This window comes from Ostrinia nubilalis, chromosome 16, assembly GCF_963855985.1.
Source record: "Ostrinia nubilalis chromosome 16, ilOstNubi1.1, whole genome shotgun sequence".
NCBI lineage: Eukaryota > Metazoa > Arthropoda > Insecta > Lepidoptera > Crambidae > Ostrinia > Ostrinia nubilalis.
This window is the reverse complement of record NC_087103.1, coordinates 7,220,944-7,238,729: the sequence shown is the minus strand read 5'-3', so window position 1 is coordinate 7,238,729 and position 17,786 is coordinate 7,220,944. Positions and strand designations below refer to the sequence as shown.

The following is a 17,786-nucleotide window of genomic DNA, read 5'->3' as shown; positions in this document are numbered from 1 at the left end:
TGGATACAGGCCGCTACCAACCAGGCTATGTGAAATTCAGCAGTGGACGTCCTGTGGCTGAAATGATGATGATTATGATCTGATCGCCATCGCGCACGCAGGCTACACGAGTTGATTTGGCCGAACCTTTAGGTAAAAAATTGGTCGGCTCAAATTTATTGGACCCGTCGGTCCAGCAATCAACCTCCATGGAGTTGTACTAACATTATTTACTTTCAGGCGGCGCGATCTGCCGATTAATATTAACACTTTTAATTCCACAGAAAGCTTTAAATTCAGATTACTTTATCTGTTATTGAAAATATGTCCATTTCAATAAAAGCCATTTGGTTATCGTATATTAATAGCACCTGAATTTTTAATTGTTCAGACGTTTTGCTTGTTGTAAATATTTCATATTAATTCAATTACTGCCTTTTAATTAATACATGTATTTTAATAATATCATTGTTTGATATTCTGAAACTAGCCAGTATTATTCATTTCCAATTATTGTTTATTTAGTCCAGTCAATAAAGTATTATAGAAGGAAATGTAGGGAACATGGTACATTTGATATGTTCATCTCCTAACTGGTTCAAACAATGGTACGAAGTCAAAAATTGTGTTTCAAGCATTTCCCTCTAAACCGTAATTAAATCATTCATTGACTGGAGTAACTGGACCTATTTAATCAGAACATCAAACATGTTGTGAAAATTCGCACCAATAACGCTTACATAAGATTCTAGGTAATGTTCAGCTTATACTCCAATCTGTCTGCTGAACTGGAAATAAATAAAACTATCATTTACGAGGAAATTTTCCAGGAACTGAGCGTTAAATTCATCGGAAAATAGTGAGTAGAATATCGACAACGTCAAATAGGATAAAAAGGGTGTGAAGTATTTTATTCAATAATGGGTTTAAGGGGAAATACCCGTTTGCTCTGCAACTTGTCGTAATAAGTTCGGAGATAATCCCATAGTGCGAAACTGCAGCATTCAGAGGGTTATTTACAATAGACTTAGCGGAATGGAACGTGCCGCTCTGGCTAGAGATCAGGATTTTAAAAGGAACTGTTGCGAAGAATAAACCGATCGTAGGTTTTAGGTGACTTGCATTAAGGAATTAGAACTTTATCTTTAAGATAGTATGAAATCTTAATGTTAAAGCATAAGTTAAGATCTTACCGAAACCCTTTAGGATGTCACTTGAAAAGCCTGATTTTGAGTGATGGATGAAGGTATAGGTACGATAAAATTATCATCATTATTCTTATAGACAAACAATTTACATTAGTTATACATATTTTGCTCGTATAGTGTCCACGTGGCCTTAATTAAGTGATCATAGCGGAGTAATCTCAGCGTGGATGATTAATTAATTGATGTTCTGTAATGAAACCTGTGTGATCTATGTTAACCTACGATTTGGCGGGCAAACCGGCCGCACTGTCAGCGGCAGCGCCGCGCTCATTTGTCAACAGCTGGAACATGCCTGTAGACCTTATTACGTGTGCACTTAGGCGGACACACCGTGGTGAGTTAGCCTAGCGTTAGACACAGTTACACATGCTCATGAAATGTCGTCGTCATATTAGCATTCTTGAAGAAGCGTGCTCTATATTTGCTTTTTTGAGCAAGCAGATTTTATGAGCATTCATTGGGGGGTAGAAGTTGCTCGCGTCCGTAGGAAACACCACCTTTTCCGAGGCCCACCCTACACGTGCCCCCCGGGTGGTGCCAAATGAGCGACAACGCCGAACAACAGGCGGCGGTTAAATAACCTGACCATCTGGTGCACCATAAACCAAGGAGGACTAAATCCCCCCTAAAAGCATGGCCATGTCACCTTGGGAAAGCGACATGTGTAATCCTCCCATCCCCCTCCACTCCCCCCACACCTCAATAATCCTCACTCCTCCCCATCAACCCACTCCTCTCCAGTCTCCCACCCACCACACCCTACATAGCCGAACCGTGGCGGCGCATAACCACACCGGGCCCGCAAAGCCCTGGGGCACTAAATACCCCCTAAAAGCTCGCACCACACTTTCACCATGGGCAGGTGGCAGTGTGCGTTACTATCTTCCGCCCGCACACCTTATGATGGCAGACTCGAAAAATGTATTGCCCCAGGAGGGTACCACCGAAGGTGGAGAATCCCTCACCGGACCCAATCCGGTCTGTCCCACGTACTCTGGGGGGGACAAAGAATGCCACAAGCCAGGTTCTAGCCTGGATTTAACATGCCTAGCAGAGGCGATCCCATCCACCGCGCCGGTCGACACCCTGTCGCCCTGGAACGTGGTGATGCACAAGCGGCCCAAGAAGGGCGATAAGAAGAAGCAGCAGGAGCAGCAACAACAACAACAGCAACGACAGGCAGGCAAACCGACTCGCGTTCGTCCTAGCAGGCGAGCGAGACAGAAAGCCCGCCAGTCGCTAAACTCAAGAACACCCCACGTGGCGGAAACGCAGCGTGAGAATCTGCCGTCCACCTCCAAGGTGTTGACCGATTCGCAGGGCACCACGAATCAAAATCCTCCACCCCCACCACCGCCACCACCACCACCACCACCACCATCATCACTACCTCCTCCTCCCCCACCCCCACCTACGTTACCCAGTCAGGCGAAGGGTAAGGCTCCGGGAGGTTATCACGGTCGGCGGACTGCAGCGACGGCAACCCCTGCGCTTGAAAAGGCGCAACCTGGGAAGTGTGAACGCGCTTCAGCGAAGCGCGCCCGCCTGGACGAAACCAGGTCCCCCAGGGGGGAAGCCAAGCGTGCAAAAACCGACGTGAGGCCAAAGCGGACGATGAGCTACGCGGATGCGAGTCAATCGCATCTGCAGATAGCGGTGACCACCGTCCCGCCGAGGGACCTCACGATGAGCCAAGCGGAGCGGATCCGTATTGCTATCGATGATAGAATCACGGATGCTGCTCTAAAGGTTAGACCAGACCAACGCGTGCAGCCGGCGTGCACGATGACGATGGCGATGGCGACCAGACAGCGTGTATGAATTTGTAGCGATGTGTTCACATCTCAGAATACGGAACAAACCAGAAACCGTCAACGGGCGTAAATGTGTATTCATATAAATTACTCCAAATCGCACTAATTTGACTTTAGAGCAATTAGTCAATGGCCGGCGCGCGCATTGTTTACATATCCGTCAGATTGACACTTTATAATTAAATTATGCCGTCTTGTGCCGTTCCAACATGTAAGAATGCTACTGGAATTACGAAGAAAGTGCATGGGATCATGTTTTATCCGTAAGTAGCACATTTCCAATTCATTTTAATTAAATAATAATTTTCAAAAAAAATCACGGTTGTATTTTGTAAGTGTTGCCACAGGTCAACGGAATATTTTACCCTACTTTTTTATATTGAATTACATTTGTCTATAAAAAATTCACGCGTTAATTTTGTTAGCGTTACCACAGAATAATGGAATATTTTCCCCATCCTCTTTGTTTTAATTAGTTTTTAGTGTAATTTCATCCATGACATGACAACCTGATTAATTAAATTATAAGTGCCACTTGTGGTCTAAACTGAATAAATATTTTTGATTTTGATTTGATTTTAATATATTGAATTAATTTATAATATTACTCCCTAATAATGAGGAGATAATAAATTAAATTACTATCGTGAATTTCATACTTTCCCATTTATTCAAAAGTAAGGCATTGGTATCAACAGATCAGCAGCAGCAATATTTGTACCTATATTTAATAATAATTTTAAGTAATTAATTATTGCTTACATACTTACTCTGATTTTCTTTCAGGATACACAGCCAGAGTTGCCTCGCAATCAAATTCAAGTATTGGTAATGTTTTTGATTTGGATTCTGTTTTTGACTCCAAGAAAAGTTAAACTAAAAGCACCACTGCGCCGTAAACAAATGTTTTGTTGTCGATATTTTTACATAATAAAGAACCTTAAGTTTCTTTTTTGTTTTACTTGGCATTCTAAAATTTATATTCGACTTTTGTAATTGACTTTTAAATAACATATTATACCTACATATAGTATATTACACTATTTAATAGAAATAAATAATCATCTACACTTAGTTACTTCGGAGTAAAAATTAAATTCATAGGTAGGTAGGTACTATATCTATGCCTATGGCCAGTCATGTCGTCTCGTTCTATCGCAAAGAATCACCATTTGATAAGAGCGAGAGCAAAAACGGAAATGGATAGTTAACACTGTGACCGTGTGTACTTATTTCACTTACTTATTTTTTACTTGTTTAACATCTCTTTAAAAAATTACATAATTTTACCCCAAAAATGGGGGTGTCACACGGCGCTAGTAACACTAAAGGGGGTAGAGGGGCGCGGGAGGGGAAGTATTTTGGACACAAGTTGCCGCGTAGAAATGTTATCGAACACTCCTTCTGGTTTGTTCTGTATTCTGAGGTTCACATCAACGCGTCCTGTCATTGGTCGCGGCGATCTATGCAGCGTCTGCACGCAGCGATCAGCGATCATCGCGACATTTGTCACTGTGACGTTTCTGTTTTTTAAAATCGATGTAATAAATAGTAAGTAGGATCTGTTAAAAAGTTTTTACACAATTAAAAATGAATTATTCATAACATACCACTAGTCTGACCTACTTGAATAATAAAAAAGGTTTTAGAATAAAGTATCAATATCAGAATTTATTTTTATGTAATAAACAAATTATTCTAGTTTTCTCGAGAACCTGCTTCTTCAACTTCATAAATAAAATTGGGATATTATCTGTTAATTTATTTATAATATTACTCCCTAATAATGAGGAGATAATAAATTACTATCGTGAATTTCATACTTTCCCATTTATTCAAAAGTAAGGCATTGGTATCAACAGATCAGCAGCAGCAATATTTGTATATTTAATAATAATTTTAAGTAATTAATTATTGCTTATACAGTGTGAGTCACGTTAAAGTGTACATATGAAAATAGATGAAACTAGACCTATTTTTATCGACAAAAAAGTGGTCAAAATTTTTTTGAGATTTTTTTTTAATTTTTTATAGATTTTTTTTCCTTTCAAGTACTTATTGTAAAGAAATCGTAATAACTTTTAAACTAAGAGGTATATCCTGATAAAATAAAAACAGTAATAATGCTAAATAACAGACGATACTAAAAAAATACATAAAATACTCAGAAAATGCCAACAAATAATAAAAAACGATACTTTTTGAAAAAAATCTGCTTAAAAATTCGTGTTTTTTTGGTTATTTGATAAATTTCTCCAAAAAATGCCCCTATAAAAGGTGGTTTTTATTACTTTGAATTATTCTCTATCGTATTACCTTTGTAAAACCAAAAATCGCATGTCTCTATCCCTATCACAACATTTGCTATGATCGTTTGAACTAAGCCTCTCCGGGCGCGCCATTCAACGCTTCGCTAACAACGAAACTGAAAATGGCTCTAGATTTGTAATTTTGATAAAGACAAGTTAGATTTCAAGTAAAAACAAAAGATTTCGAAGTAAAATAAGCATTTTAGTTAAAATTAAAATTGTCCCTACCTGTAGAGGAGAATAATGTTGTGGTAGGCCTTTGTTCAAACTATCATAGCAAATGTTGTGATAGGGATAGAGACATGCAATTTTTGGTTTTACAAAGGTAATACGATAGAGAATAATACAAAACAATAAAAACCACCTGTTATAGGGGCATTTTTTGGAGAAATTTATCAAATAACCAAAAAAACACGAATTTTTAAGCAGATTTTTTTCAAAAAGAAACATTTTTTATTATTTGTTGGCAATTTTTGTGTATTTTATGTATTTTTTTAGTATCGCCTGTTATTTAGCATTATCACTGTTTTTATTTTATCAGGATATACCGCTTTGTTTAAAAGTTATTACGTTTTCTTTACAATACGTAATTGGAAGAAAAAAAATTCTATAAAAAATTTAAAAAAAATCTCAAAAAATTTTTGACCTCTTTTTTGTCGATAAAAATAGGTCTAGTTTCATCTATTTTCATATGTACACTTTAACGTGACTCACACTGTATACTTACTCTGATTTTCTTTCAGGATACACAGCCAGAGTTGCCTCGCAATCAAATTCAAGTATTGGTGATGTTTTTGATTTGGATTCTGTTTTTGACTCCAAGAAAAGTTAAACTAAAAGCACTACTGCGCCGTAAACAAATGTTTTGTTGTCGATATGTTTACATAATAAAGAACCTTAAGTTTCTTTTTTGTTTTACTTGGCATTCTAAAATTTATATTCGACTTTTGTAATTGACTTTTAAATAACATAATATTATACCTACATATAGTATATTACACTATTTAATAGAAATAAATAATCATCTACACTTAGTTACTTCGGAGTAAAAATTAAATTCATAGGTAGGTAGGTACTATCTATGCCTATGGCCAGTCATGTCGTCTCGTTCTATCGCAAAGAATCACCATTTGATAAGAGCGAGAGCAAAAACGGAAATGGATAGTTAACACTGTGGCCGTGTGTAGGGGGAGTCCGGAAAAGTTTAGCAGGTGGGAGACAATAGCCACTGCTCATAGAATTTTTGTGGAACTAAATATTGCAATGTAGCCACACTTCTTAGACTCCATAGGCGCGTCCCACCTCGCCCACGCATTGCCGTTGTGATTGGCAGTTTGGTTTAGGAGTGACAAGTGATAACACATTTTCGAGCCCGAAAAGTAACTTTTTTCAATTTTCGATATTTGGTTTCAGTTGTTTACTATGAATAGATTCCAGCATGTGATTTATATACATCGTAAATGTAATTATCCTAGTACCATTTACGGTACACAGTTTTTACTTAAGTGTTATAGTTTTTTATAAAAATGTAATAATGGACAGCTTGGCCTGGGGTGGGAGACATTACCCTGGCATCGGGAGGATACTTTACCCAGGGTAATCTGGTACTTTAATTGCAGATAATCATCCAAAATTATTTGAAAGGCTTCAAATATAAAAAGGAACATCTATAAACAGTAGCAATTTAGACCTGTCAGTAATAAGAAATGATATAGGTATGAAACATTGATAAAGGAAAATTATTAGAGGTGTTGCCCCAGTAGAAACCAGTTTATCCAGATCAACCAGTTTTAATAGAAAAAACGTCGCTGATTTTTTTGAAAACTTTAAAGAATTAATTGTTACACATTTTCATTCTAGAAGATTAAATTTCTTTATAGAATTATATTTTGTAGTGATTATTTTGCTTATTTTTAAACCCGGGTAAAGGCTCCCTACTTGGGGGTCAAGTCTCCCACCCAGGCGGGAGATATTAGCCAAATATCACTTTGGTTAAAATTGTTAATTACTCTTAAACTAATAATGATGTATTAAACTTTCTTAGAAGAAAATATAGCTAAATAATGTAGCATTAGATACAATTAATAAAAATTAGCAATTTGTAAGTATATAAATATTTATGAGCATTTTAGTGGAAGGCGGGTAAACTCTCCCGGACTCCCCCTACTTATTTCACTTACTTATTTTTTACTTGTTTAACATCTCTTTAAAAAATTACATAATTTTACCCCAAAAATGGGGGTGTCACACGGCGCTAGTAACACTAAAGGGGGTAGAGGGGCGCGGGAGGGGAAGTATTTTGGACACAAGTTGCCGCGTAGAAATGTTATCGAACACTCCTTCTGGTTTGTTCCGTATTCTGAGCCTACAACATGCTAGCCGACTGGCCCATGAACCCTGAACGAACGTGCACCGTAGGCACTCTACACCGACGGCACATTGGACTTGACACATTGAATTGTGTACATTATGTAAATCTTGTATATAGCAATAGCAATAACAATAATAAACCAGATATCAACCGTCCGCGTTGTGTTTCATTTCCCCCACTGAGGCCAAGAAAGCCTTAGTGCAGTCCTCCTTCCTATCAAACCTTTCTTTAAATCTAATTAAAAGATATTGTCAGGGCTCTAGGGACTACAAACGAAGCCAGAAATATAGCTTGGTTATGAGTAACCAATACCTACTACCTATACCGCATGTAATCCTGTCTCATTCTATAATATATGGCCGCCTGAATAAACTTGAGTGAAAAAGTGTTTCCACTGTCTCAATTGCATCAAAAGCTCCAAACAAATCATTTAATTCAGTTTCCATTTTGCCGAATAGGCGTGATTGACAATATGCGTGACAGTTGTGGTGACAGTGACAACCTGCACGCGCAGTGATCGCCATCGCGGTCGCGGCAGTGTGAAACAACTTTTGCACGCGCAGTGGTCGCCATCGCCATCGCCATCGCTGCACGCGTTGGTTTGTCCGAACCTTAACCCCAGGCACGCGTGCTCCGTCATTGCGCGGTCGTCCCTATCTTCATGAGGGGGCTTTCGCGTTTTGGTGCGAGGATGCGAGGTCCCGCGAATGGCTGGAGAACCAGGTGAAAGCCATTCCCTCACCTATCCCGGACACAACCCTGACAGTTGTAAAGCTGTCAGAAGTAAGGAGGAAACTGAGAGCGGGACTTCTCCTACACAGCCACATTACCGACCCTGTGAAGCTGCAAAAGGTCATCAGCAACCAGAACCCCTGGTACAAGGTGGACACCTGGCAGTGCATCAGCGCCTCGGTGACAGAGGGAGCAGTAGAAGCGGAGGAAGGTCCGTCGTCTAGGTACAAAGTAGTGTACCTGGTCCTGGGGATCCCTGAGGACCAAAAACAGACCATCCTCGATAGAGACCGTCGGATATCACACCTGTCTGGTGGTGGCTACATCAGATTCTTCAGTAGCAAGGAGGAAGAATCGGAGGCCACCACCACAACCACAGCAGCGACGAAGGAGTCGTCGACCCCAGAGCCTTCCACCTCAGCTCCCCATCAGGGTCAGAGCGAGTTGGAGACAGCCTCGCCACTAAAGACGGAAGGAGGGACCAGCGAAGACGAAGATGGCCTCCTCAACAGTCCTTAAATCCACCATCGACGTCATACAAACCAACCTCCAGCACAAACAAATAGCGGCGGCGTCACTACGCAGGGTGCTGGAGGTAAATAACAATAGGACCGTCGCCCTGATCCAAGAGCCCTGGATCAGAAACAACAAAATCTGCGGCCTAAACAACACAGGAGGTAAGTTACTAGTAAACACCTCCATTGATAACCAAGAACGTGTATTTACATGCCGAACACGTTAAGCTGTACCATGTTAAATCAGTTCTGTTCCAGAGATGTCACCGCAGTGAAAACCGTGACAGAACAACAAACCCTAGTGCTAGCCTCAGTGTATATGCCAAGTGAGGATGCAGTTCCCTCACAAGAACTCACCGCACTGGTACAACACTGCAGAGAGCAGGCCTGGGGCTTGATCATCTCCGCAGACTGCAACGCACACCACCCGCTGTGGGGAAGTACGAATACAAACAAAAGGGGTGAGTTACTAACTGAATATTTATTCCAATCGAACCTGAATATTATGAACAAAAGAGCTGAACCCACCTTCGTAAGTTCAAGGTACCAAACTATAATAGATCTGACGCTGGCAACACATGAGGCGGCGGAACTGATTGAAGGCTGGCATGTGTCAAACGAGCCATCCTTTGCGGACCACCGACGCATATGTTACCAAATAAAAATGAAACTAACAGACCCTGTTCCATATCGTAACCCCCGTAAAACCGATATAACAAGGTACACTAAAATACTAACCAAAACACTAAACGATGTAATACACAAATGACAGATGTAACACTTAGCACTAACAATATAGAGCTAAACATACAATACCTCACAACTGCTCTAACGAAAAGCTACGAAGAGTCATGCCCAGAAGTTACTCCCAAAGTTGCGAACAAAGGTTCCTGGTGGGGGCCGGAACTTGAACGCCTTCGGAAAAAACTTAGGACACTTTTCAACCGAGCGAAAAACACCAGAACCAATGAAGACTGGAATAAATACAAAGAAGCACAGAAGCACTACAAGAAGCGGATCAGATTCCGTAGTAGAGAACACTGGCGCAATTTCTGTAGTAGCATAAACTCAACAAGCCAGGCTGCTAGGATTAAGAAAATCCTATCAAAAGGTGATCTCAATCTCCTGGGCTTCCTAAAGAAGGAAGACGGCACCTACACGAACACGGAAGATGAAACAAGCACAATGCTGCTAAAAACACACTTTCCGGGTTGTAAGATCAAGGTGGCAGGATGAACAACAAAGCACACCGACAAACGAAGAGTGGAAAATCGCCAATAGTATAGCAACAGCGGATAAAGTGAATTGGGCGCTAAATAGCTTTCAACCCTTTAAATCCGCAGGACTGGACGGAATCTTCCCAGCGCTATTACAATGGCAAACAGCCCAAATACTAAAGTACCTAGTACAGATATACCGGGCATGCATAGCTTTTAAATACATACCCAAGCCATGGAGGGAAGCAAAAGTAATCTTTTTACCGAAACCGGGAAAAGAAGACTACACAGGCAAAATCCTTCAGACCAATTAGTCTAACATCGTTCCTACTAAAAGGACTGGAAAGATTGGTAGACCGGCATCTCAGGGATGGCGTGCTGAAAAGCAAACCACTACACCCCCAACAACACGCCTACAGGAAAGGCAGATCAACAGAGTCGGCTCTACACATGGTAGTACATAAAATAGAGTCGGCCATCACAAACAAAGCGTCAACCCTTGCTGTCTTCATAGACATAGAAGGAGCGTTTGATAAAACTATGCACAACAGCATAAACCACGCCCTGGAACAATTCAACGTAGAACCAGACGTAAGAAGCTGGGTCACTGAACTAGTTAGTAAAAGGGCGGTTCAGGTGGTGGCGAACACGACTACCAGAGCAGAGGTCGTCAGAGGATGCCCTCAAGGAGGCGTCCTATCGCCACTACTATGGAACATGGTAGTGGACAGTCTGTTAAGGAAACTAAATGACAGAGGGTACACAGCCATTGGGTATGCAGATGACATCACCATACTGTTAAACGGAGGGGCTGAAAACGTGCTATGTGAAATAATGCGTTCAGCCCTAAACATTGTTGAAAACTGGTGCAGCGACCACCAGCTGTCAGTAAACCCAAACAAAACTGAACTAATCCTTTTCACTAACAAAAGGAAACTACCAGAGCTCCAGCTACCAGAACTCTTTAAAACAAAACTCTCCCTCTCAACACAAGTGAAGTATCTGGGCATCACCTTTGACCACAAATTGAACTGGGCGAGTCACATTGAAAACAAAACAAAGAAGGCCTGTATAGCATTTTATCAATGTAAAAGACTCATTGGTAGCAGATGGGGTCTTAACCCAAAGATAACACTTTGGCTCTACACATCAGTTATCAGACCCTCTGTCACTTATGGATCAGTTGTCTGGTGGCCCAGAACAAAACTATCCACAGTAAGATTAAAACTCCAAAGTCTGCAACGTCTAGCAAGCATAGCGGCCACTGGTTGCATGAGAACCACACCATCGGCATCACTTGAGTACCTTCTGAATCTTAGACCCTTAGATCTAATCATTCAGGAGGAAGCGCAAGCAGCCGCTCTAAGACTTAAAGGAAACGGCCTATGGAAGCAAAACAAGGAGACAGGACACTCTGCGATCCTGCAGAAAACCATAAAAGAAATACCTCTCACTGAGGCACCCATCGATAGGATACCCTGTGAACATATCTTCGACCGAAGATATAATATCCAACTTACAGCGGAGACGCGAGATTACTCTGGAATCAATGAAGTTAGGATATACACGGACGGCTCCAAAACTCAAACGGGTACAGGAGCTGGTGTCTTCTCGAATGATCTTAATATAAGAATATCAACAACATTAGATAAACACAATACAATTTTCCAAGCAGAATGCATTGGAATTACCAAAGCAGCACAGGCGGTAACAGCCAGAGACATCCGAGGTCTAAACATAAGAATTATCTCGGATAGTGCATCCGTACTGCAAGCGCTACAAAGCAACACAATAACAACGGCCCTTATGAAGAATGCCATGAAGCGCTCCAAGACATTGCAGCTGTAAATGGCGTTACCCTGCAATGGATCAAAGGGCACAGTAACTCTTTAGGCAACGACGCAGCGGATGAACTGGCAAAAAGAGGTTCGGACACAACAGTATTTGGCCCGGAACCAATACTGCCGATACCACAAGCACAGATCAGGAACTGGCTGCGTTCCAAAACAGAAGAAAAACACCACACAGAATGGAAAAATAGCGAAGGATGCAGGCAAACAAAAGATGCGGTTCCGGACGTATCGAAAAAGTTCTCCCGCAGCCTCATCAGACTAAACAGGGACAGCATCCGCAAGGTCTTAAGTGTCATAACCGGACACTGTATGCTAAACAAGCACCTATACAACATAGGTGTCACAGACAGCCCACTGTGCAGGGGGTGCATGGAGGCAGAGGAAACACCGCAACATGTGCTAATGGAGTGCAGTAGCGTGGAAGAACAACGGGCTCAATTTCTTCGATCACCACCGTCGCTACGGGAGGCCTGCAGCAGCCTAGACGGGCTGCTCGCCTTCTGGGGGGATCTGGGGTGGTTGGAGTAGGAAGATAAACCACAAATCGCGCACAATGGCCCAATCATGAGGCTAAGTGCGGTATTCGATTGCCCTGCAAAACTAACTAACTAACTATGAGCATTCATTATTCCGATTAAGCAAACCTGTTTATACCTTGTCCCTTCCACTCGCGCTACAATGCAAGTAGAATGACCAAAAATCGCACGACCCATGATTTTTTAGCAAACGTGAAATGAGCATGCTCATATTAGCAATATTTCGACGCACATGCTACTAAGTAGCAATTGCTTAATAGTGGGATGCTTTCATGCTAGTAATGAACATGTGTAATTGTACTTTCAATCACCCAACATGCTCCCTTGCTATAGACCTTATTACAAGTGCACTTAGATGCATTTAGCATTAGACTTACTCACCCCATACCTAGCTCACAGGCCCTCACGCTCGCACTGTCCTGCTGTTAACCACTGGAGGGACTTGATTAATTCGCTTTACTCCAAACACTCTGCAATCATGTAATTACGCACCGTAGCTTAGATAGTAATTAATCTTCATCTCAATTAATATACACTTTCATTGCTAAAGAGCTTCCTAACTGACTACCAATGATATGATGTAATGTAGCCTGCTACTAATAGGTATGTCCTGTAGTCAGGTTGTCTATGAGACGTGGCCTGCCGAAGTAACTTCATAAGTGTGTGTGTGTGTATGACAGTGATCCCCATTCAGAACCTTCTTTTTCTTCCGTTTATTTCTACTACCAACCAACAGTGCACACTTCTGCTTCTTATTGCTGGCTGGTATGGCGCAAAAAGAGTATGAGACACGTAACGACTCCAAAAAGAACAAAGCCATTTTTTTTATTTCTTTTAATCTTTCTTTATTTTTTTAAATATTTGACGATTTGTAAGCACTGATTGGGACGTCCACCCACAAGTTGGACCGACGACATCATAAAGGTACTTAGCAGGGAAGCGCTAGACGAATCTATCAACATGGAAAACATTGAAGGAGGCCTATGTTCAGCAGTAGACATCCTATGGCTGAAATGATGAAGAACTAATTTAATTAGTCCATACAAATGAAGAAATTTACTTTGACATAATTTTTCATCTCTGGGAGAATGTTATGTTTAAAACAATTACTTACCAAACAAAAGCGTGAAATAATCACACCCATTTGCCAATTGCCCGCCGTGACATGCTCCCACTTAGTCGCCTCCACAACATTCACACCACGTTAATATTGAGCGTAGTACACATTCACCGCAGGCATTAGTTTCAGTTTAAACGATGTGATTTGTTCCTGGGTGTCACCGAATTAAATCGGTGAATTTGTAAGCACTCTTTTTCGCTTTCTCTCATTTTCCTTTTTATTTTTATAGTAGAATAAATGTTTTTTGTATAACTGAGTAGGTTCTAACAGTAGAGAAGCGGTACGGGAGGGTTTTTTTTGTTGTGTCAAATGCTGCTTGACTTCAAACATGTGATTCAATCGTGTATGCCGTAACAGCTCTGTTACTACGTCCCGGTCGAGTTAACTGCGCACCTGGCAGCCGTGACGTCACATCAACTCACTGGTACGGACGGGGCGAGCGCGGGGTGGTGTTCAGGTGAGTGAAATAATAATAATAATAAAACTTTATTTGTAGCCAATTACAAAGGGAGAGTCGCATTCCAGCAAGATACGCAGTTAGCTTAATCAGGTTGTATATCACAAGTAACTCCCCCCATGCCACTCCACTACCACAAAAACCAACTTATCTACTCAGATATGTCGATTAAATAATTTTATCACCTATGCATATAACGGTGACATCCATTTACCGACTGCCCGCCGGCTTATTCGCACCACATCGGGTTGAGCTGACCACCCACCGCGGGTATCCGAATTAATCTCCTCGAATGATGGGATTTGTACCTGTCAACGAATCTAGCATGTCAGTCTTTGGTGTTTAAGTAATTAGATGATGACACTCTGGCGGAGTTTCTTCTTAGCACTTGCCGAATGTTTTCGTTGAAGCGCTGGTAGGGCAAAAATCACATGTAAAGCCTTCTTAAATGCAAGATTTATTTGACGATTTGTAAGTACACGTCATTCAATTACCGCACACAAATGTATGTTTTATGCAGTACGTTAAGAAGAAGCTTCTGAAAAAAATAGGACAGCTCGCAGCCATTTATTTACAAACTGCTCACCATACAAACGAGTAGGTACTTGCCTCAAACATTCGCGTTCACACCACATTAATTTTGAGCGTTATACTTACCGCAGGCATTAATTCCGACTTTATCATCACAAATGATGGAATTTGTTCCTGTCATCGAATTCGGTGCGTCGGTAATTTTGGTGGATATGGCGATAAGTCTTTCTGATGACGTAGTAGAGGGTTATGTAGGCTGTAGATATATTAGCTAGTAGTAGTTTCAAGATAATGCATCATTATAATAATTTTATTGTGAATCATTATAATTATGGAAATGGCATAATTAAGTATCCTATGTTTGTACCACCAGCCGATAATGTTGTCTCAAAGTGGTGGTGAAGCAAGCTATATTTGGGACGTCTAAAAGTTCCCTCAAAAGGCCTACATAATAAAATATAATGTACTGTTATTTTGCCCTTGTAAGAAAACTACCTACTGGTACTTCACGGCAAGTGCATTCCCAAAACGTATGTAGCATAAAATGACCTCAAATAGGTGAAAAATCTTGCATAAACCGAGCAATTTGTTGAAAGCCAACCGTAACACGCTGGCCACCACAATATTCACAGCACGTTAATGTAGAGCGGAGTGCTCACCGCAGGCATTAGTTCCGGCTTAATCATCCCGAATGATAGGATTTGTTCCTGTCACCGAATTCGGTATCGGTTGTCAGCGGCAGTGCTGTAATCGTTTGTCGACGCCGCCGTGCCAGAACTTAACTAACGTGGTGACAAGCTGATGTATTGCTTGTACAAATTAATGCCCAGCAGTCTTTGACCCAGTTATGAAAAAACTTATTGGTTAATGATGACTGAATACCGGTTTTTTTTCTTTAGTACATACATACATACGTAACTTTAAAACAATTGAAAAAAAATATTGACAAAAGCATTGTTTCTAGCAAGAAAAAAATATTGTGCTCCCACATTTTACACAATATTAGGTACCTACGTTTAGGTTTTGCAGGGCATACTGTGAAGCTTTTAGAGTCATCAGATTGAGTAATATGGAAAATACTAGACTAGAATTAATAATGCCCATTTTGTATAAATATTATATTTTCATTCAGGTTCATAGGTACGACTAAGAAACAGTGTCTCACATGTAGGTGTGACGGGAGTTATTTGTTAAAAATACACACTCACATGTCCTGTAAATAAATGATGATGAAACAGTCTTCCATATATTAAAATAATATCTGTTATTAAGATGAAACGGTTTCGTAATTACGCAAGCGGGCGATTTACGAATCATGCATTAATGTTTTCGCTCATCGGTTACAACAATTACTTATGCGGAATATTAAAACGTAACGGTGTGATTGATCTGTTTGTTTTGGCTCATTCTCTTTTGAATATGCGGCGAGGATCTATTTGAGCTTTTGGCTCTTTTATTTTTGCGTATTTTAATCTGATTTTTCGGCGGTTTTTTTTTTCGTGTGTCGAAATCCTTTTAGCAAATATGGCACGTTGTTGTAGCTATTTGGAGCGGTTTGGTTTTTACTTGGGAGTTTGCATTATTAACAGTTACAGTTAAACTACCTAGAGAGTAGTGGGCATGTTTAAATTCATATTCTTTATTTTTATTTAGTAGGTACACATAAACATATTTATAGTTTATTTTATGGAACGGAAGGCCTATTGGATGCAGACCATTAGCAACCGGTTAATTTGAAAATCATTGGGGGAAGCATATGTTCAGCAGTGGACGGCCTGTGGCTGAAACAATTATGGTGATATTTCAACGGAATCATTAGCAACAATATCAACAAATAACAAACTATGCAACAAAGCAAATATTTTATTAATTTAATCAGGCAATATCAAATACAAATTATTCTAGTAACATTACTAAGTATGATTGTGAGACCAACGAAACAACAGTTAGTTAACTGTTACAAATTGTAATTCGCTACATAAATTCCTCCTTTGTTACAGCAACAGCTGCGCAAGTTTCACGGGCCTTCATACACAAGACAGGAAAACGTCTTCGACCTCAGAAATGCCCCCTTTTGGGAATGAACAAGTGTCGGCCGCGTGGACAACAAAGGACCAGACCGCAGGCTTTTTGATGGAAACCCGACTGGGGCTAGCGACACCAACTTCAAGCAAATCCTCGGATATGGTGGTCATTCATCATTATTTTTGATGGTCTGTTATCAAGGCACACGGTGGCCTCTTGTGAACTTAATAATACTTACAGGCGATTTTGCAACAAAAGTGCAGTCTGATGTCTGTAGGTTGGATAACAATAGGTAGGTATGCCATTGTTTATTATGTACGTTCGTTCGTTCCTTTCAGCCGAAAAACGTCCACTGCTGGACAAAGGCCTCCCCCAAGGATTTCCACAAAGACCGGTTCTGCGCCACTTGCATCCAGGCACCTACACCTTCACCAGATCGTCGGTCCACCTAGTGGGAGAACTGCCCACGCTACGTCTTCCGGCTCGTGGTCGCCACTCAAGAACTTTCCTGCCCCAGCGGCCATCAGCTTTACGAGCTATGTGCCCCACATTATTATGTACAGACGACGGCAAATCAAGCTAAACTATGGCCTCTTATGGGCTTATATTATAATAGCGGCGATTTTGCAACAAAATTCTATACAGTCTGAATTATAATTAATAATCTCTAATTTAATTGTCACCATTTGTAGACCCGTAAGTATGCGCTTTTCGAAATCCAAGCTTTAAAACGTCAACGAAATGCAGGAGACGACAGAAATCCTTCTTATGCCAGTCATACAATGCAAAATACTACGTATGTATATTTTAGCAGCCCCTTTCAGATGCGGCCCGATATCCGGGATGCGGAAAACATTTTTATATTATTATTTTTGCATTCATGGTAAGCCGGTGGGTAAATATTGTATTGGCATTATCCTAGTAATATACATTAAAATATACTCAACATCAAATAAACCGCACCTTCCGCGACGCGAACTTTAACGATTTTCTTCTGACACAATCATGGTGCCCCAACAATATTGGTGTTATTTGAAAGCCCAATAAATATCCTTAAAGAAAAACACATTTAATTTCTTAATAAATGATTAACATATACCATAAATGTGACTTAAAAAA

General features: G+C 40.6%; 1 protein-coding gene across 1 annotated transcript; it reads left to right on the top strand.

Annotated features, from left to right (window-relative positions):
- Positions 1 to 1,847: 1,847 nt before the first annotated feature.
- Positions 1,848 to 3,008, top strand: LOC135079530 (uncharacterized). Its single transcript, XM_063974183.1, has one exon. The coding sequence runs from the start codon at positions 1,848 to 1,850 to the stop codon at positions 3,006 to 3,008; it is 1,161 nt and encodes a 386-aa protein (XP_063830253.1).
- The last annotated feature ends 14,778 nt before the right edge of the window (positions 3,009 to 17,786 follow it).

What these genes read in the sequence shown, in the direction of transcription:
- LOC135079530 (XM_063974183.1), top strand. Translation starts at nt 1,848, where the DNA reads ATGTGTAATCCTCCCATCCCCCTCCACTCCCCCCACACCTCAATAATC.